Source organism: Heloderma suspectum, chromosome 2, assembly GCF_057233095.1.
Source record: "Heloderma suspectum isolate Gila_16-S chromosome 2, 16-S_ref, whole genome shotgun sequence".
NCBI lineage: Eukaryota > Metazoa > Chordata > Lepidosauria > Squamata > Helodermatidae > Heloderma > Heloderma suspectum.
The window spans coordinates 276,380,519-276,401,829 of NC_139459.1; the positions used below are offsets into that span (position 1 = coordinate 276,380,519).

At 47.1% G+C, this 21,311-nt stretch overlaps 1 protein-coding gene across 1 annotated transcript in view; it reads left to right on the forward strand.

The window, feature by feature from the left end:
- The first annotated feature begins 9,218 nt into the window (after positions 1–9,218).
- The window catches only part of CDHR2 (cadherin related family member 2), a 52,087-nt gene continuing 39,994 nt past the window's right edge, over positions 9,219–21,311 (forward strand). Inside the window, exons 1-5 of the mRNA XM_084839338.1 lie at positions 9,219–9,264; positions 10,035–10,103; positions 14,960–15,099; positions 19,366–19,419; positions 20,085–20,174. Of these exons, the coding sequence (XP_084695464.1) occupies positions 9,219–9,264; positions 10,035–10,103; positions 14,960–15,099; positions 19,366–19,419; positions 20,085–20,174 (399 nt within the window). The remainder of the gene's footprint in view (positions 9,265–10,034; positions 10,104–14,959; positions 15,100–19,365; positions 19,420–20,084; positions 20,175–21,311) is intronic.

Genomic DNA, 21,311 nt, shown 5'->3' on the forward strand with positions numbered 1-21,311 from the left:
TCCCATCACCCCCAGCCAGCAGACAGATGGCAAAGCTAGAGGGTGCCAGGCTGGGGGAGGCTGTCCCAGCACAATACTTCTCCCCAAGCAATTGCTCCCCATAGAACTGCCCCTGTTCACCCTGAAATGGAGACTAGATGATGCAAATCAGCCCCCACAACCAGCACTCCAGACGCTGGTGGGTCATTGTCACACAGGCTGAGGCAAGGCCATAAGCTGTAGACTGGGCCAGCACCTAACATGAGAAGTGGAGTTGCAGGATCTGAGAAGTGCGCCAGATTGGAGACGGGGCACGTAATGGTGCCCAGCAGTCCGCGGTTTGGAGAATCCTTTCCCGAACACCCAGGAAGAATGACCCCACAGGGCACATTTTGGGACTGACAGCTACCCAAGCCTCAGGAGAGAAGGAAGCCTGTTCAAGGAAGTTGGGCTGAACTCCTGATCCACTAATTTCAGTTAATGATTGATCAGCTAATTTACAGCAGGAGCCAAAGTCTGAGTGAAGGACTCAGTCCTCCATCGCCTGCGACAGAATCAGGCAGCATTCCCATGACCCCGCATGATACAAGGTAAAGGGTATGTGGGTTATCACCAGGGAAAGGGGGATGAGAGTGAGACTAGGTAGCCCGGCAACAACCTGAAGCAGCCACAGGCCTGCTCTGTCTGAGAGCAAGTGCTTTGCATGCGCAAAAAGCGCCAGGCCTGTGGGCAGCCAGGGATCCTGTGAAATCTTTCTCTATTAACAGAGTGAAATAACAAGCAAGGGAAGTCAGCCCAGGCCTGTATGGATTACTGCAGGTACCAGTGTAGATCACTGCCTGCAGAAGGGCTGCATCCAGGCCTTACGATGCTTTCCAAGGAGGCAACCGTATTCTGTATTAAGTTCTGTTGACAGAAACTGTAATGGCTACATGATCAGTGTAATTTAAGTCCCAGAATCCTACTGAATCTCCGTTTTGGCCTCCTGTGCACCTCCCCCAACCCCCAGCAGAACCTCCCCCCAACCCCAGAAGCTCCCCAAATCCGTGATTTCCAAAAGAGACCTATAAAGTCACCCTTATCCTTACCCTTAAAGGAGGGGTAGGAAACCTGATGTAGCTGGATATGCCATGACTGCATTTAAGCAATAGTTGGACCTCTTTCTTTTCAGCCTTCCCTAATCTGCTGCCCTTCAGATGCGTTGGACTAATACATCATCCTTAGGACACCTGTTTGGGGAAAGGCTGCTCTAGCCCAGTGTGTTTAATATAATTCAGTTTGATTTCTGGTGCTGACTGACTCTGTTTTGCTATTTATTGTTTTTATTCTGTTTGACATGTGTAGGATTTTATTTTGTTTTATTTTTTATTTAAAACGTGGCTATCTGCCTCAACAGTTTTTGATGGAGAGGTGGAATAGAAATGTCTGGATGAAGATGATACAAAATAATAATAATAATACATAAATATCCTCCTGGGGCAAAATGTCTCTGGTGCTTATTGCCAGCAGCCATTTAGAAACCTATGCCTGAATTTTCCATCAGGGCTGGCCCTACCATTACGCAGAGTGAGGCAGCTGCCTCAGGCAGCAGGTTTTGGTTGTCATGAAAGGGCAACAAATTTTAATTTGTTGTTTAACAAATATTTAATTTGTTAGTCTTGTATTTTTACTGCCAGAAATGAGGAGAGGTGCTTCTGGGATTTTCTGCTCATGCCAAAATACTGGATCTTGGTTGGCTTCGGGACCTATGCACCTTGATATACAGGGAGGAGGAATTTGCTGCTCTGCCTCAGGCAGGAAAATGTCTTGGGCTGGCCCTGTCTCCAGCCATCCCTCTTCAAAAATTTTCATTCCCTAGAATGGTGGCAAGGAGAATATGGCTGCCAAAAGCCTGTATTTTAAGTGCCATCTTTTGTTTAAAGCAGGTTCATACAACTGCCAGTCGTTGGTCACCTCTGGAACTGCCTGCATATTAGGAGGTAGGGAAAATGTTATAAACAGGAAGAGAGCGAAGTTGTTCTTTTTTTTCTCCTGGGGGTCAACCTGTCTTGTCAGGATTTTGACTAGAAGCCTCAAAAGCAACAATGGAGTTTGGCAGCACTATGGAAAAGACCAAGTGAGCAACTTAGGCTCTCTTCACACCTGGCATTTTATTCCACTACAAACTGTTCCTTTTGATTCCAGATTCTTTCCGGGATTTACACTGGCCCTGTATACAGGCATCTCTCATAGTGCGTTCCTCCGCAACTGTCAAGCCTTTCTCCTGTGTGGCTGAGAAGGGAGACTCCCCCATCCACTCTGGGAGGAGAAAAACCCCTATCACTCTGGGAGGAGAAAAGCCCCTGGTGAGCAAAAGGGAGAAGAAGCAGTCAGTGAAGTCAATGGAAGTAAAAACTCAGGTGTGAAGACAGCCTTACTCCAGCTACTTTTAGGACCTGACTGGCATGGAGGAGGACAGTTCCTTGCAGGGGGGGGGGGCGCAGCCTCCAAGGGCACAGACTCACCTGAGCTTTTAGCAGGATTGTTCCTCTTTAATCACTGGTTTTCACAGGAGTTTTAGACGATGACACTGCTCTCCTGCTGCTTTCTCACAACTTCCGCTACCTCTTTCCGTGTTATCTAAGAATGGGGAAAACCTGACATTTTCTGTGCTTGTGACTGAAATCGCCATTTCCTCCCTGTGTATTTTCCCTAGAGCACTTTGTCCTGCTTTGTGTGGGCGTGTGCTAGGGGGTGTTGCTGGGCGGTAACATTGCCATGACAACAAATTGGTGGGAAGGGGGGGTCAGGTCACTGACTGGGCTTCCCGTGACCATTTCTGCCTCCTTCCCATTCCACTATGGACTCTGAGATCCCCTTGAACACAGCAATGCTTACTTATGAGTAAACTCATTGGCTGTAAGGCTTTCCTTTCCTGAGAGTAAGTGCCATTGAAATCTGTGTGGCTTGCTTCTGAGTAGGCATATACAGGAGTGCATTGTAAGTCTACTTAGAGTAGCAGTATTGAGGTCTCCCGTTCCCTTCAATGCATTTACTTTGAACCTCCCCCTCCCATTGACTTCACTGACTGCTTCTTCTCCCTTTTGCTCACCAGATTGATGGGCTTTTTTCCTCCCAGGGTGGATGGGGAAGTCTCCCTTCTCAGCCATGCAGGAGAAAGGTTTGACAGTTAGGATTTCAATGGGTATTAAAAGTGCCTTTTCTCCTCCCCTGAATGAATTCATCATGCAGAGCTTGGAATGGTCATTTTCACCTTTTGGGGTGTGGAATTGTTTTAGATAAGGGAGTAATGCTGAGGTGGTTTTCCACAGTACTCCCTCCCACCTAGCCAGCCGCTATCTCTTCTCCTAGCCCACCTTGCGGGGTCTTTGGGAAGCCAGAATAAGGGGGAAGAGCAACAACAGTGCAGGGAGGGGGGGAAGAAAACTGGGTCTAATGAAGGTGTCCTCCGTGAAGCAGTCACCTGGAGGGGGGGCTGCTAGGGATGACTTGGTGCATTGACTCTACACAAGTCTGTTTGTGGATTTCTTACTTCAGTAGTTGGGAACCAAGAAATCATTATACCCTTCAAACTCAGTAGTGCAAGCAATATACTACGTTTAATTCCATCACACACTGACATATTTAGCAGAGAAGGACTAGCAGCGCCAGCAGACTTGGGATAAGCCTCCGAGAAGGCTTTCTCTCCCTTGGAGGAAGGAGCAGATTAGGTCCCATAGCTCCCTATCCAGCCCACTAGAAGTGCTTCTGACTTCCCTCCTGCGGTGGAGGAGTGGAGGGGTGGGGAAGAGCCATCAATCATGTTACAGCAACCAATGATCAGGGGAGGGGAGGGGGTATGGCACCAGCAGCCCCATTCTGTCCTGATTGTTCAGTGCAGCTCCAGCCAGCCATGAAAAGGCATATTGGGGAGGGACGCGCTATGAGAGATGCCTGTATACAGCGCCAGTGTAAATCCCGGAAAGGATCTGGAATCAAAAGGAATGGTTTGTAGTGGGATAAAATGCCAGGTGTGAAGACAGCCTAAGACAGGTAGGCGAGCAGGCACTCGTGTTTACCCCAGTACTACTGAGGTATTACCCAGTTACGTTTTTTTGTGGGCAGATTCAGGACAGACAAAAGGAAGGACTTCTTCACACACTGGAGAGTTATTGATGGAATTCATCACAGGCATGTGATGGATGCCAGCACAGGTGGCTTTTTACAAAGGGTGAGGTGTATCTATAGAAGACAAGTCTGTCAATCGATTTGAGCCATGATGACCAGCCAAATAGAGACTCTGTGATCAGAGGCAGTGTACCTCTGGCTGCTGGACGCTAGAATAAAACAACGTGGAATGACGATTACAATTTACCTTGCCTGTGAGCTTCCTAGGGAAGCTGGCTACAGTTTGAGACAGAATGCTACACTAGATAGACCCATGGTTGATCCAGCAAGGCATTTCTTACATCCATCTTCAATTCCTCTTTACAATATGATGATGGAATTTAAGCAAAGTTATCACATACTAAATTAATGTAATTGGTCTGCTGTTTAATTAATTTAGGTCCCAGCATCCCATGGCTGGCTGGGGGATGCTGGGAGGTGTAGGACTTTTTTCTGTCTAAACTTGCCTAGGATTACGCCTTTAATTAAAGCATACAAAACAAATAGTCCAATAAGAGTATTTCCAGTCATTTAAACAGTCAAAACCTTAATATTTCACTTAAAATATAGTCAAGTAATACAAAACAAGATGAATATGTGTAACAAAACCTTACAAATCCTATTCCAGAATATCTCATGGCTTTACTTAACAGCACAGTGCAACTGCATAGCATTCCAATGGACAGCCCAGGTGAAGAGAGTGCCTCTTTTACAGTGCAATCCTATGTAAGCTTACTCAAAAGTAAGTCCTGCTGTGATCAATGGGACTTACTTCATGGTGAGGGTGCGTAGGATTCCTGCCAAAGTTTCGAAAATCTGGTTTGCTGTAGTCGTAATAGGAGGTTCCTGGGCAGGGAATCAAAGCCAGTAAAATGCACACAGCCCCAGATCAGAAAACTAGGGGGCATCTATCAGAGATCCACAACTCTGCCCCTAAGGAAGCAGCAACAGGCTCTGACAGCCATCTGAATGGAATACTCATGAGGGCCCCTCCTTAAAAGCATCCCAGAGATGTTCAGGGGCTGCTATTGGCAAAGTTCAGGGGCATTTCTCAATCCCTGGATCAGGGGTTGGGAAACTGCTATGACCTAAGGGCCACACTGGCTCTGGGCAAGCACACTGGGAGGCCCATGCCAGGAGTGGGTGGGGCCACAGCCCGAAGTGGCATGCAGCTCCCACCATGCTTTCCTGGACATACGCACACACCACTCACACACGCATGCAAACACACGGACACACCATTCACATATACAGAGAGGGAGGGAGAGAGAGAGAGAGAGAGAGAGAGACGGAGCACCTCTCTCTTTGTTCCTGGTGCCTTGAAGAGGTAGTTTCCAGGTGTGGTGTGGAGGCCTGGCTGGCCAGGCATTCCCCACTTCTGCCCTGGATTCTGAAACAAACAACCTTCAGTTTGAGAATGGAATGTATTTCAAAGAACAGTGCAAGTGAATATTTTACATAGGGTTGCAAAAGCTTAGGAGACCTTAGAAGATCTGCTACATGGAGCCAGGGTCAAGAGTAGGCATGGTCGGGCACCTGCCGAAGGCCCAGATCCCAGCAAGGGCCCCTTGGAGTTGTTCCTCGTCTTCACCACTGCAACCTGCTTGTTCACCTGCCTCTCGCTCTGGCCCAGAAAGCAGTGGCGCTGGGGAGGAGGAGCAGGAGATGCCACTGCCGACATGCTCGCTGATTCTCTGCCTGTCAAGTGACCAAGTGGTAGAAATTATGAGGAGCAGTAGCTGCTGGTGACCATGGTGATGAAAAGGTAGACTGACTGAGGGAGGGGCCCCAGGGAGGGTGTCTTGCCCAAGGGCTCTCCAAAATCTAGCACCAGCACTGCTGGTACATTTGCGGGAGCTGGTTAGAACAGTGTGGTCGTCAGGACTGATCATGTGCTGAGTGTTTTGGTTGCACACGGTGTGTATCTGAGAGGTTTTGGAAAGATTAGTTGTATATATAAGGCTGTGTAGAATTTCTGGCTCCTGAGGCATAGGGAGATCCTGTGTGTTGATGAGCCATCTAGCAGGTTCGGTAGATGTGGTGTGTGTCCTGGCCGCCCTGGGCCCCCTCCATTATGCAGCCACTTAAGGGTGAATCCTATGCATGTTTAGACAGAGAAAAGTCCTACAACTTGTAGGACTTTTTCTGTCTAAACATGCATAAGATTGTGCCCTAAAGGAACTACATTCCTGGTATGATCAGAGATTGGCTTCCCCACCCCTGTGAAGGAGTGACGCCATGCTTGTTGGCCAAAGGGCCTTCGGTATTGTTATAAATAGAGTTCCGGGAGAAGTTCATAGCAGGCCAGAGTCCAGACCAAGCTGGGAGATTTTGGGTTGTATCCGATGTTAGTCTAGCTTAGGGAGCAATCCTATCTGGATCGACAGTCACTTCGAAGCCCAGGGGCAACTGCCTAGCCAGTGCAGGGCGGGAGGAGTGGTGAGGAGAGGATATCCTCCTCATTCCCCCCACTTGGCTTTCAAGGCTAGACAGCTGATTTCAGCTGTCTAGCCGCAGGACCTCAGAGCGCAGGAAGTGGCAGCTGGATAACACATAGGATGTGTTGTACTGTCATTTCTGCCTTGGAATTGCCCATTTTTGCTGCTCTGCACTGGTCTTACAAGCATGGAGTGCAGGGCTGATCCACACTGCTTACAAGGCAGCCCCGGGGGGGGGGTCGGTTCTCCAAGAACCGACCTCGGAGCGTGGGCTCCGAGGTCAGTTCCCAGAAACTGACCTATCCTATGGCCGTCTAGCCACTGACTAGAGGCCATAGGATTACGCCCTTAAGTACCATTCATATCAATGCATCTACTCTAACTGGGACTAATATTAGACACAACACAGCCCCTCATCTTCTCACCCATCAGCCTAGCATCTATGGTGCTCCATCTTGCTAAACCCAGAAAAAAGTATGCCTTTCCCTAGCTCCTAATGAGTTACCCAACTAGGAAAGGTGTGTCCTTGCAGGTGAGACAAACATAATTTTATGGCTGAAAGGTAGGATGGGCAGATACAAAAGAGGATAGGTTTCCCACACCTTTAATACTTGTGAAGAAGAGGGAATTTGAGCAAGTCTAGCTTGTCATGACTAGCTACACCTCCTGAAATTTCCTCTTCTCCACAACTGTTAAAGGTGCAGGAACCCTGAAATCTGTTGCACCTGGCCACCCTTCTCAAAGTCTGGCTTAAGGTAGGGGTGAGGAAACTGTGGCACTCCAGATGTTGCTAGACTCCTTCACCCCCCGCCAGCATGGCCAATAGTAGCCCTCCAGCAACATCTGGAGGGCTACAAATTCCCCATGTCAGGCTCAAAGAATAATGAACTAGCAGTAGGTGCACTAACCCTATGCTGGCAAGTGATCCTAAATATCTTGCTGAAAAGGCTTGGCAACAGCATCCTGGGAGCCTTAGGGTTGACTCCAAAGGTCTCAAGGTGTGCTTGCTGCAAGGAGATGGCACTCTGGAGCTTGATGCCCCCTCAGGGTTATTCCTGACCCCTTTGCTGAAAGAGTAAGATTCTAACCCCATTATTTCTGGAGATATAAGAAAATGTGCAGGCAATATTCTGCCCAGTTGCTCAGTGAGAAGCAACCCTGCTTGCAGTTCCCACTGTTTGAGCCCATGAACCCACAGACACCCCGGCACATTTACAAATTCTATTAAACTTTCATTTTATGAAAGATATTGATGGAATAACTTCAAATAATAACTTTAAACAGTCTTGTCTTTAGGTTGTTGCTCTTTTGCATCAACGGATGGTGCCTTTTCCCCCTCCTCCTGTGGCTGGTGTACTTCAGCCTCTCTTCAGCTCGCATGGCACACGATGTCATTACCTCGTCCTGGCTGGGCTGTGCAATTTGATAAGGAGGAACTGAAATCATGGGATGATAAGCAGCGGTCCTCTCCCACTTGTTCTTACATAAAATGATAACAGAGATAGGAAGTTTCTGTTGCCATGGAGTGGAAGTGTTGCATGTGTGCAGTTAATACCAAGTCTGTTACAGTCCTTGAGAGTTATAAACAAGCCCATAAAATGTCCTATGTGAGTAGGGATGTGTGACCCCCCCGCCCGTCCAGGTTCTCTGGGTGCCGCCCAGCCCCAGCCCCCACTTGCTGGACCCCAGACTGCACTTGAGCCCCTCCCACACTCGGCAAGCGGCCTGCACTCAATCCGGTGGCCTCGTTGAGCTCCGCTGTCACCATTTTTTGAAAAATAAAACAGTGATCACAGACATGCACATTTTCACGCATACGCAAATATGCGCATTTTTGCAATTACCATTTTATTTTTCAAAAGATGGTGACCGCGGAGCACGGTGAGGCCGTCGGAGTAAGTCTGGGCCTCTCGCTGAGTGCGGGCACGGGGTGAGCAGGGGCAGGGGCTTGGCGAGCAGGGCTTGGGAGGTGGGCGGGGGGTTTCCGCTGGACTCCCGGACAGAATCGGACACTCGCACCATCCTTATATGTGAGAAAATCTACAATGTGAACAACACTCTATCAGCATCTGTCCTTCCAGGTGTGCCTTTTCTGCATGAAGGGTATTGCACTGAGCACTCTTGATGCTCACGGGGGGAAACCAATATCAGCAGCCTTGTGGGACCTCACAGGCCACTAGGAACTGCTCACTGTGGGAGTGGCAGGAGCAGGTGTGCCTTGAGGGCTGGGGAACCTCTTGCGGCCCAAGGGTCAACTTTAATTTCAGAGAAGCTTTTGGGGCCTCATTCCCATGGTGGGTGGGGCTGAGGGCAAAAGGGCTGGGACCAGAAGCAAAAGGGGTAGGGCCAAATACCAACATACTTTAGCTCAAAGCTCTTCCTGTCAGTAACTCCGCCTCATGAGAGGCATTTCAACCATTTAGAATGGGGAAAAACACACACAAAATCCAGGAAACTGCTAAACAATTGGTGGTTGAGAGAAAGGGGTGGGGCCAGGGAAGGGGGTGTGGTCGTCTGGGGAACTCCAGAGGGCTGGATTGGAACCCCAGGAAGGTTGCACTTGGCCCCGAGGCCAGAGCCTGACCATCCCTGCCTTACAGACATAGTGACCTTTCTTCCTTACGCTACATCCACAGGTCTCTTTGCCCTAGCAGGATGGTTTGGCCCACATGGACACTTCTCTCCATATTCCTGGCAGTAGGTAAGATTTCCCATGGTGGAGGCTCACCTGCCACCTGTGTTGAGACTGTACGGCCTTGTGCCTGATGGTACACGCCCCAAGCCTGGCGTTGTGTGGCCCAGAAGGCTGAGGCTGTAATCTTGTGGACTAAGACCCACATCTGAGCATAAACTCATAGCACTGGGCTGTAGAAGTCTGGGATGGTACGAGTGTCCCCTCTCTTTAGCAGTGTGTGTATGGGACTACTCAGTGGAACTATACATCAGGACTGCCCTACCATTAGACAGGTTGAGGCAGCCATTTCAGGCGGCAGATGCTGAGGGTCAGGGAACGGACAGAGCTGTGTGTGCCACGCAGCCTGCCCTGCACCCCCTAAGCTAGCATGCTGCCCTCCGTTCACTGGAAACCACAAACTGTTCGCTGCTCTGTTTGTGGCTCTATATTGGGGGGAAATGGGGCAGCAGCTCCCCCACCCACGTGGCAGAGAGAGCCCCTCACAACCAGAGGCATTTGCTCCAGTGCACCGTGTGCAGCTGCAGAGTGCCACACATGGCCTTCTCCTGTCCTCCTTTGGCAATCTCAGTAGAACACCGAGCAACTGCCCTGCCCGCTGCCCCACCAGCCCCAGTGGGGCCCTGCCGTGGCTGCTCTGTAGCCACGGAAAAGTCAGTGGCAATGGCAGGAGATACCCTGCAGAAGCTGGGATGGGAATAAGGGAAGAATTGGAAGACTGGGGGATTGCCTGTGGCTCCATGGAGAAATATAACCGCAGCCAACTGTTTTCCTTGCAGCATCCGGGAACACAGCACCACGATTTGACATGAACAGCACCTTTCCCTTGCCAGAGGACACACCTGTAGGTGAGTGAAGGAGATGCCAAAACTGAAGGCCAACATTTCATTCGGCATGTTTTTAATGCTCAAATCATATACCATAAACGAAAAACACATGCCCAAATCCATGTTAGCAAGCACATAATCACATCACCCGAAACAATGTGGTATCATAACTACTGAACTTAGTCCGAATACATTTCATAAAACTAATAGCATATAATGTCATTATCACAGCCAATATAGGTCATTAGTAGAAATAGTATATATGATACAAACATTATTAAGATGGTATAAATGGAAGAGGATGAGATGGCTAGATAGCATCACGGATGCAATGAATATGAACTTGGGCATGCTCCGGGAGAGAGCGCAGGACAGGAAGGCCTGGCATGCTGTGGTCCATGGGGTCACGAAGAGTCGGACACGACTGAACGACTGAACAACAACAACAATAAATGGAATGCATAAAACATAATAGCATAAATAGTATTAATAACCAGTCACAAGTAGTGACTGGTTATTAATACTATTCCCCTTCATGGATCACTGCCTTGTTGTGGCGAAGGGGCTTGCGTAACTCAGTGAAGCCATAAGCTATGCCGTGCAGGGCCACCCAAGACGGACAGGTCATGGCAGAGAGTTCTGACAAAATGTGGTCCACTGGAGAAGGAAATGGCAACCCACTCCAGTATTCTTGCCAAGAAAACCCCATGGAACGTATCACAAGGCTAAAAGAGATGACGCCGGAAGATGAGCCCCTCAGGTCGGAAGGTGTCCAATATGCTACTGGGGAAGAGCAGAGGGTATTTCCAAGTAGCGCCAGAAAGAGTGAAGCGGCTGGGCCAAACCCGAAAGGACACTCAGTTGTGGATGTGTCTGGTGGTGAAAAGAAAATCCGATGCTGTAAAGAACAATATTGTTTAGGAACCTGGAATGTCAGATCAATGAATCAAGGTAAGCTGGAGGTGGTCAAACATGAGATGGCAAGATTGAACATCGACATCTTGGGAATCAGCGAACTAAAATGGACAGGCATGGGCGAATTTAATTCAGGTGACCATCATATCTACTATTGTGGGCAAGAATCCCTTAGAAGAAATGGAGTAGCACTCATAGTCAACAAAAGGGTGGGAAAAGCAGTACTGGGGTACAATCTTAAAAATGATAGAATGATCTCAGTACGAATCCAAGGCAAACCATTCAACATCACAGTAATTCAAGTCTATGCCCCAACCACTGAGGCCGAAGAAGCTGAGGTTGATCGGTTCTATGAAGACCTACAACACCTTCTAGAACTAACACCAAAAAAAGATGTCCTCTTCATCATAGGGGATTGGAATGCTAAAATAGGAAGTCAAGAAATCACCGGGATAACAGGCAGGCATGGCCTTGGTGTACAAAATGAAGCAGGACAAAAGCTAATAGAGTTTTGCCAAGAGAACACGGTGATCATAGCAAACGCTCTTTTCCAACAGCACAAGAGACGACTCTACACATGGACGTCACCAGATGGTCAATATCGAAATCAGATTGATTATGTCCTTTGCAGCCAAAGATGGAGAAGCTCCATACAGTCAGTCAAAACAAGACCTGGAGCTGACTGTGGCTCAGATCATGAGCTGCTTCTTGCAAAATTTCGGCTTAAATTGAAGAACGTTGGGAAAACCACTAAACCATTCAGGTATGACCTAAATCATATCCCTGATGAATATACAGTGGAGGTGAGGAATAGATTTCAGGGATTAGACCTGATAGACAGAGTGCCTGAGGAACTATGGACGGAGGTCCGTAACATTGTTCAGGAGGCAGCAACGAAATCCATCCCAAAGAAAAAGAAATGCAAGAAAGCAAAGTGGCTGTCTGATGAGGCTTTACAAGTAGCTGAGGAAAGAAGGGAAGCGAAAAGCAAGGGAGAAAGGGGAAGATATACCCAACTGAATGCAGAGTTCCAGAGAATAGCAAGGAGAGACAAGAAGGCCTTCTTAAATGAACAATGCAAAGAAATCGAAGAAAACAACAGAATGGGAAAGACTAGAGATCTCTTCAAGAAAATTGGAGATCTCAAGGGAACGTTTTGTGCAAAGACGGGCATGATCAAGGACAAAGAAGGCAGGGACCTAACAGAAGCAGATGAGATTAAGAAGAGGTGGCAAGAATACACAGAAGAACTATACAGGAAAGATCTGAATGTCCCTGATAGCCATGATAGTGCGGTCACTGAACTTGAGCCGGACATCCTAGAGAGTGAAGTCAAGTGGGCCTTAGGAAGCATTAGTAACAACAAAGCTAGCGGAGATGACAGTATTCCAGCCGAGCTATTTAAAATCCTAAAAGATGATGCTGTTAAAGTGCTGCATTCAATATGCCAACAAATCTGGAACACTCAACAGTGGCCACAAGACTGGAAAAGGTCAGTTTACATTCCAATTCCAAAGAAGGGCAACGCCAAAGAGTGTTCAAACTACCGCACCATTGCGCTCATTTCACATGCCAGCAAGGTGATGCTCAAAATCCTACAAGCTAGGCTTCAGCAGTATGCGAACCGAGAACTACCGGAAGTACAAGCTGGGTTTAGAAGAGGCAGAGGAACTAGAGATCAAATCGCCAACATTTGCTGGATCATGGAGAAAGCAAGAGAATTCCCAAAAAACGTCTATTTCTGCTTCATTGACTACGCTAAAGCCTTTGATTGTGTGGATCACAACAAACTGTGGCAAATTCTTAAAGTGATGGGAGTACCAGACCACCTTACCTGTCTCCTGAGAAACCTGTACGAGGGTCAAGAAGCAACAGTCAGAACCAGACATGGAACAACCGATTGGTTCAAAATTGGGAAAGGAGTACAACAAGGCTGCATATTGTCACCCTGCTTATTTAACTTATATGCAGAGTACATCATGAGAAATGCCGGGTTGGATGAATCAGAGGTCGGAATTAAGATTGCCGGGAGAATTATCAACAACCTCCGATATGCAGACGATACCACCCTAATGGCAGAAAGCGAAGAGGATCTCAAGAGCCTCTTGTTGAGGGTGAAAGAGGAGAGTGCAAAAGCTGGTTTGAAACTCAACATTAAAAAAACGAAGATCATGGCATCTGGCCCCATCACTTCCTGGCATATGGAAGGGGAAGAAATGGAAGCAGTGACAGATTTTACTTTCTTGGGCTCCAAGATCACCGCAGACGGTGACTGTAGCCATGAAATTAAAAGACGCTTGCTCCTTGGGAGGAAAGCTATGGCAAACCTAGACAGCATAGTAAGAAGCAGAGACATCACCTTGCCGACAAAAGTCCGTCTAATCAAAGCTATGGTTTTCCCAGTAGTAATGTATGGCTGTGAGAGCTGGACTATAAGGAAGGCTGAGCGCCGAAGAATTGATGCTTTCGAACTGTGGTGCTGGAGAAGACTCTTACGAGTCCCCTGGACTGCAAGGAGGTCAAATCAGTCCATCCTAAAGGAAATCAACCCTGAGTGCTCATTGGAAGGACAGATAATGAAGCTGAAGCTCCGATATTTTGGCCACCTAATGCGAAGAGAAAACTCCCTGGAAAAGACCCTGATGCTGGGAAAGACTGAAGGCCAAAGGAGAAGGGGACGGCAGAGGATGAGATGGCTAGATAGCATCACGGATGCAATGAATATGAACTTGAGCACGCTCCGGGAGAGAGCACAGGACAGGAAGGCCTGGCGTGCTATGGTCCATGGGGTCACGAAGAGTCGGACACGACTGAACGACTGAACAACAACAACACAAGTAGTATGTGAAAATAGCATAACAATCTTAAATCACATCAATTGAATAAGGGAGCAATCCTATGGCCAGTAGACACTGTCTAGAGGACCATAGGATTGTTCGGTTTCTGGGAACTGAGGTCAGAGCCAGGGCTCCTACCTAGGTTCCAGGAACTGCGCTCCCCACCCCTTCATAGCCAGTGTGGTTCTCTCTGTACCAGCTTCATCTCTGTGCTCAGAAATGGGGAAAAGGGGGCAGTCCTGAGAGTGAGGAGGGGAAGAGACCATGGAAGCTGCTTTCTGCAGCTTTCTGTTGGGTGTCCAGGCTCCTTCCCTCCCCCTCCCCGAAGCTGTGGCTAGACAGATTAAATCACCCATCTAGGCAAAAATGCAGAGCAGCTGGAGCACAGAGGAGAGGATCCGCTCTGTGCTCCAGCCACCCTGCATAGGATAGTCGGCACCCTCCAATTTCAGAGGCTGCCGACTATCCATATAGGATTGCCCCCTAAATCTCATAAACAGAATAAATAGTTTATTTATTTATTTATTTATTTATGTCATTTCTATACCGCCCAATAGCCGAAGCTCTCTGGGCGGTTCACAAAAATTAAAACCAAACAACACACAATAAAACAATTTAAAATATATAGAACATTAAAACCACATTTTGGTATAGGTTTGAATGTATAGATCCATAGCATAAACAGTCTGTAAATAAATAACTATCCCAAATACTAGAATTAATAGGCCAGCTCTTCATTTGTGAGAATGGTGCTAGATTCTAGCACTATTCTTGCACCATCTTTCCCAACCGCCTTTCCCAACCTGGTGCCCTCCAGGTGTGCAGGAGAAGAGGTGCTGGCTGGGATAATGGAAGCTGTAATCCAACAGGTATGGAAGGCATCAGGTTGGAAAGGCTAGTCCCTGAATTTGCCTTCTTCTTGCCCACTCCTAAACTCAGATGGGAAGATACACACAAATCCATAAATCCTCTGTTTGCTACCCATACCCAAACCAAGGGATGGGTGAAGATGGGAAGAGGGATTAAGGAACCTGAGGACCTTTCAGGACTGGTTCTCCTGTCAAGGCTGTCTCAGGGAAAAGAGGTGGCTCTGTCGTAAAGTCTGGCCCCCATTTCTCTTTGCAGGAGCCCGGGTTTTTCAGCTGGTGGCTGTGGATGATGACAAGGATAAGCTGACCTATAGCCTAGAGGGTGAAAACAGCTTCTACTTCTCAGTGAACCCTCAATCAGGCAATGTGACACTGAAGCAAAGAGTGGATTATGAGGTAAGGATGACCAAGAGAATGAAGGAATTTAACAGGGGGAAGCCAGTAAACATTTTCTTTCTATTTGACTGTATTATAAATTAGCTTCTGTCAAGATTTGGATTGGTGTCAATGATTTGCATGATGTGTCAAAACTCCAGCTCCTTTTTCTAATATGGGTATGTCCCAAGAGTTCTCTCTCCTCTCCCATCCTCTATATGAATGCTAGTATAGAGCATTCAGGGGCCGCGGTGGCTTAGTGGTTAAGACGCCGAACTGCAGACCGGAAGGTCGGCAGGACAGCAGTTCGAGACCCGAGTGCCGCGTGACGGAGTGAGCTCCCGTCTTCAGTCCCAGCTCCTGCCAACCTAGCAGTTTGAAAGCAAGAAATTGCAAGTAGATAAACAGGTATAGCTTTGGCGGGAAAGGTAACAGCGTTCCGTGCACCTCGGTGTTCAGTCATGCCGGCCACATGACCACGGAAGCATCTTCGGACAGCACTGGCTCTTCGGCTTAGAAATGGAGATGAGCACCACACCCTAGAGTCAGACACGACTGGTTGGGGACACGTTTACCTTTTTACCTTTATAGAGCATTCAGCAGCTCTGGTTGGGTGAAAGTTCCTGAAGAGGAAGTTAACATAAGGAAGGTATGGGTTTTCCTATAAGACCAAAAGATGCAGAAATGTATAGGGATGTAAGAGAATTTCATTTGATTCATTTTCAACCAGAGTTTGTCCCATTCACACCCCCAAATGTGAACACAAACATGAGCGCTTTTGGGAGGAAATGCTTGCGTATTCCCAAGCTCGCATTTGCATTCAGAAAATGCGCAGTTTTAAAAATGGCCATTTTGGAGAAAATGTGCATTTGCACATTCTAATCAATGGGGGAAGTGCACATTTGGGTGTGCACTATAAAACAAATGTGCATTTTTCCAATTCGAACCACAGCAATGAAAAGCTTGCAACTGGGAAAGGAAACGAGGCAAACTGAGCTTCGAGGTGAAAATTGGAGATCCCCAATCACGGAGTGTCGGCAATTGGGCAGTACAGAAATGAAATGAAATGGAATGGAATGAATGAATGAATAAATAAATAAATAAATAAAATAAGTTCTCCCAATCCTTGCATGACTAGGGTATAAGTCTGGATCACTACTAACTTAGAGTTTAATATGATCAGACCCTGTGTATAAAGTGAAGTGTCCACAAGGTTATCCACTGTCACTGACACTCTTTAGCTGCCCTCCCCTGCCCCCCATGAAGAAAAGGAAAGGACCTGGGTCATACATGGAACATTACATAGATGGCCTGGAGATCAGCCTTCCCCAGCCTGGTGCCCTCTAGATGTTTTGGACAACAATTCTCAGCATTCCTGACCATGGCTGGAATCTAAAACATCTGGAGGGGCCCAGGTTGGGGAAGGCTGGCCTGGAGCTTTGTCTGCAGGAGAAATGGATTGAGATAAAGGCGATAGGAAGAAAAATGAGGGTGGTGGCAGAAGAGTTGATGTTAGAGTAATTATGTTGGGGGAATACGGAGATTATGTCAAGAGAATGCAAAGGAAATGGACATATGCTGTTCAGTACATTAACTTTGGTGTTTCTGAGGCCAAGGTGCAGCCGTGTTTCCTGAATGCAAGCCACTTTTTCTCCTGTAAGATCAAACCTGCAAGAACTAATGGTTATGTTTTGCTTTGGGGCTAGGTCACTGTTGCTTTGGAATGGATAAATGAGCCATTCACACGTCTTCACTCACTTTTCATCATTATTCTGTTCAGTGTGGCGTTTCCTTGCAGACAGGACTCTGCAGATATCTTGTGGATTTCACCTATTTTGCTTCTTACTGACTGCCAGCTGGGCTCACATGTACATGTTAAATTTAAATCTTTGCTGTAAACTGAAATGTAGCCAAAGTGCTTTCGAAATGTTCTTAAAAACACCTGCCTCATGAGATCACTAGCTATACCTGAAAATAGAACATTTCCTCCTCCAAAGGACAGTATGGTTTTATCTTGGGAAGCAGCAGAACCTTGTATGATGCCAGTTTAAGATTTTTCAGTGGTTGCAAGATGGGGAGAGTTGCTTTGTCCCCCTTAACTACCCCTAGCTAAAATGCCTGGATCATTTCTTTGAACTCTGGAAACCAATGGAATCTTCTCCCAACTCAATAGGAATGTTTATTTCTGTCTAAGTAACCATAATGATTTTATCTTTATTTTCTTCTAGGCCTTTAAAAAATCTTATCTTCTGTTTTCCTTGACTAAATCTTTTCCATGGTTTTAAGATGATCCATTTTGCCATGGGTTATTCAGACACTCTGACCAAAACTGATATAACTTTGTTCTGCATTACTTACATCCGTGTGTGTGTGTGTGCTTTTAAACTAGAACCCCAGGAACTACTTCCTAGAACCGGGAGCACAAGACATATACTTAGAACTAAAGAATTCTGAGTCCAGGAACATGTTTTGAGAAGTGAACACAGCTCATGGTCTTGCCACACAAAAATCCATTCCCAGTTACCCCAAATTTTCTTCATTTCAGCAGTATAATTTAGGCCAGCAGAGGGGAGTCATTTTGTTGCTGCTATCATTAAATAATTTGGAGTCAAAAGTCTTGCCAATCTCCTGCAAATCACCTAGATATATACCAGTAGATCTAGGTCCATCTTCTGCCCACCCTTGAGTTAAATAATAGTCTTTAGGAAAGTAGATGGACTACATATTTGTCCACATCACTTCAAAGTACACTTCTGATTGAATTAATCAAGTTTCCTTACCTACCTGGAGATAATCAGATCCCCTTTACACAGTTACTTACCATTGTAGCTGCTGTTCACTCTGTGATTCATCCCACATTGATAAGGGAACACATGAAGTCTTCCACCCACATGAGCTACCCAGGTGATGTACTTCCCAGGGGGGCTAGGTATCTCTTTTATGGTACCACAGCATCAGAGGCAGCCTTGTGAGTGTAAGACTTTGCATGTTCCCTCATCACTGTAGAAGCAACCACAGAAGGAACAGTAACCACTCATGATGGTAAGAAAATAGGTGGGCATCTCTTAAGTTGTGGCAGCTACCATGAGTTAGTAGAGCTTATGAATCTACTGTGTTTTGTAGAAAGCCACCACAGAACTTAGTCCGCCCAAAAGGATATTGGCTTAAATAGATCAATCTCTAGATCTGTGACAAGGTGGAATGGATTTGTTGGCCTTGATATACCTAGAATATAAGGTATACTAAGGGGAAGGTGACGCATTGACTAATTAATGGCTAAGAATTCCTGCCTCTTTCAGACCTGTAAAAAAAGAGGCATCCCAGACTAATCTGACCCTAGGGAAGAGGTACATTGGTAGGTCAGTTGATGTTGGGATGTGTGATGTAAGACCTCACTGCCCCCCAAGCTTCAGCCCCTAAATTCATCAGGTAAAAGAGGCACCCAATATGCCTCATGGGTTCCCTTTACCCAACCAGGCGAAGTACCCCGGAAATACAAGCACTATTGGCAGCGCAAAAAGAGGAACAAGACGTGGGATTTTATAATTTAAAAACAAACCAATTAAAGTTCATTTAATAGAAAAGTTCATAGAATCATAGATAGAATAGTAGGGTTGGAAGGGGCCTACAAGGCCATCGAGTCCAACCCCCTGCTCAATGCAGGAATCCAAGTCAGAGCATCCCTGACAAATGGCTGTCCAGCCTCGTCTTGAAGGCCTCCAGTGTGGGAGAACCCACCACCTCCCCCGGTAATTGGTTCCATTGTCGTATTGCTCTCTTACAGTCAGGAAGTTTTTCCTGATGTTCAGCCGGAATCTGGCTTCCTGTAACTTGAGCCCATTATTCCGTGTCCTGCACGGAATAATAAGATGCTATATCTTATAATTAATCACTCAGTTCTTGGTCTTACTCTGCCTACTCTACCCCTTCTAACTCCTGTTCCCACAACCCCACCATCTAGATGTAGCTTCATCAAACCCTAAGGCCCTTTCTCCCCTATCTCCAAACCTGATCCCTGTATCTGTCCAACGAACTAACTGCCTGCTCCTGCCTTATATAAACTCAGTCTCCACACGGACACACACACGCGCGTGCGCGCGCGCGCACACCCCCCCCCTCCCACCTATCACTCACTCTCTACCAAACAATTAACTCTAACTTACCTGGGTTCTATTTAACACAGCAAACACATAACAACATGAATATAGACTCCACATGGCAGGCACTGTGATTTTGTCACAGCAAGCCTCTTTATCAAAATGCCTTTGTTTTGCTTTTTCCTTCCAGCGAACAAAAATAATTCTTATTGATGCCGGAGTGACAGACAACTTGAATGTAATAGTAAGTGAGGGAACATGTGGCGGGGGAGATCGCACTGGTGATATGTATGGAGTAGAGATCCATCTGGGGAGCCTGCCTGTGGAGTGGGAGCAGGGTAGGTTGGCAGCCATCCCAGTTCTCAGGCGGTTAGGAGTAGCAGTTGACCAAATCACACTCTCACTAAATCAGGGGTGGGCAACTTGTAGGCCAAAACAACTGCAGGGCCACAACTCCCATCAGCCTTTGCCAGCATAGCCAATGGTGAGGGCTGATGGGAGTTGTAGGCCAAAACATCTGGAGGACCACAAGCTGTCCACCCCTGCACTAAATCCACTGATGGCTGCTGAGATCTAAGGCTCTCAATCATGAATTCAGGAAAGGCTCAGCACAACCCTGTGTTGGGTAACCAGGTGCAAAGGCTGACAAGGTGCCTAACCCTGTACCTTTTTAATAGTTGTGTAGAAGAGGGTATTTCTGCTGATGCAGCTTTCCCCCCAACCCTCTATGATGAGCTGTCCCTGCTGGACTTGCTCTTCTATACCACTATTGAAGGTACAGGAGCCCTGTCTTCCTTTGCATCTGGTCACCGTATCCCTGTAGTTCCACCTGGGAACTCTGGGATGCTGAAGCCCCTCTGTCTAGCCTCTTACATCACTGAGTGTCCAACTCTTCTCTTTCCCCAACAGGTCTTAAAAAAACTCACCATCATTGTAAAAGACCGGAATGACAACAAGCCGATATTCCAGAATGAACCCTATTTTACAGATGTCCCCGAGGTACCTGTGCCCACTTGATCCAGGGTTATTCTATAGACTTCTCTTCTTTGTGATGATGTGTCCACTCCACTCCACTCCATAGGAACATAGGAAGCGGCTTTACACCAAGTCAGACCATTAGCTCATCTAGCCCAGTATTGTCAGCACAGACTGGCAGCAATGGCTGTCCAGGGTTTCAGGCAAGAGTTTTTCCAGCCCTACCTAGCGACACAGGGATTGAACCTGGGACCGTCTGCATGCAAAGCATGTGATCTACCACTGAGCCACAATCCCTGGTTGTGGAAAGTCAACCACAGAAGTAAGAGAGACATCCTAGCCATGCATGCTATAATGTTAAGGAATCTGCCCTTTACAAGTGGATTGGCAGCCATCTCTGCGACCTTAGAGCAGAGTGCGGCCCCTGTGCCACATGGAAAGCTACTTGTGAGAAACACGTTCCTGCCCAATTTGCCCAGTGTCACCCACACAACTGCAACCCCACTGCTTGCTATCAAAGCATGCCCTATGGCAGCCTCCCCCAATCCAGTGCCCGCCAGATGTTTTGGACTTCAACTCCCATCAGCCCCAGCCAGCATGGCCAAGAGTCAAGAATGCTGGGAGTTGTAGATGAAGACATTTTGAGGGTACCAGGTAGGGGAAGGCTGCCCTATGGTTATTACTTTGATGGTTGAAACAAAGAAATACATCAAGGAAACTTCATTTTTAGGGGTTATCTCTGTCCAGTGGAAATTAGAAAGGACTGCTGCCCATTTAAGTAAGCAGCAGAGGGTGATGGGTGTTTCCAGGAACTTCCAGGCTGGAACACTGTTAACTCATGATCTGCAGGAATCTCAGGGTGTGTCCACAGCGGTGCAGTTTGGTAATTTTATGACTGAACTACATGTTACGTTAAATGTGTGTTGTGCAGCACCTACTATGTATTTAAAAAATCTAAAACTAAAAGCAAGGGGGACTCAATTTTTATTGGGTCCACAGTGCTTGGGAAGGTGTAATATATCTCTTCCCTCCCCAGCCATGATCCCAGTGAAAATACCATCCCACCTCCTCACCGATAGGATAATCATGCTTTGAAAGAAAGCTCCCACTGATGACAGCAGGAGCTTATCAAAAAATATCTAATTGCCACCCTGAGGGTGG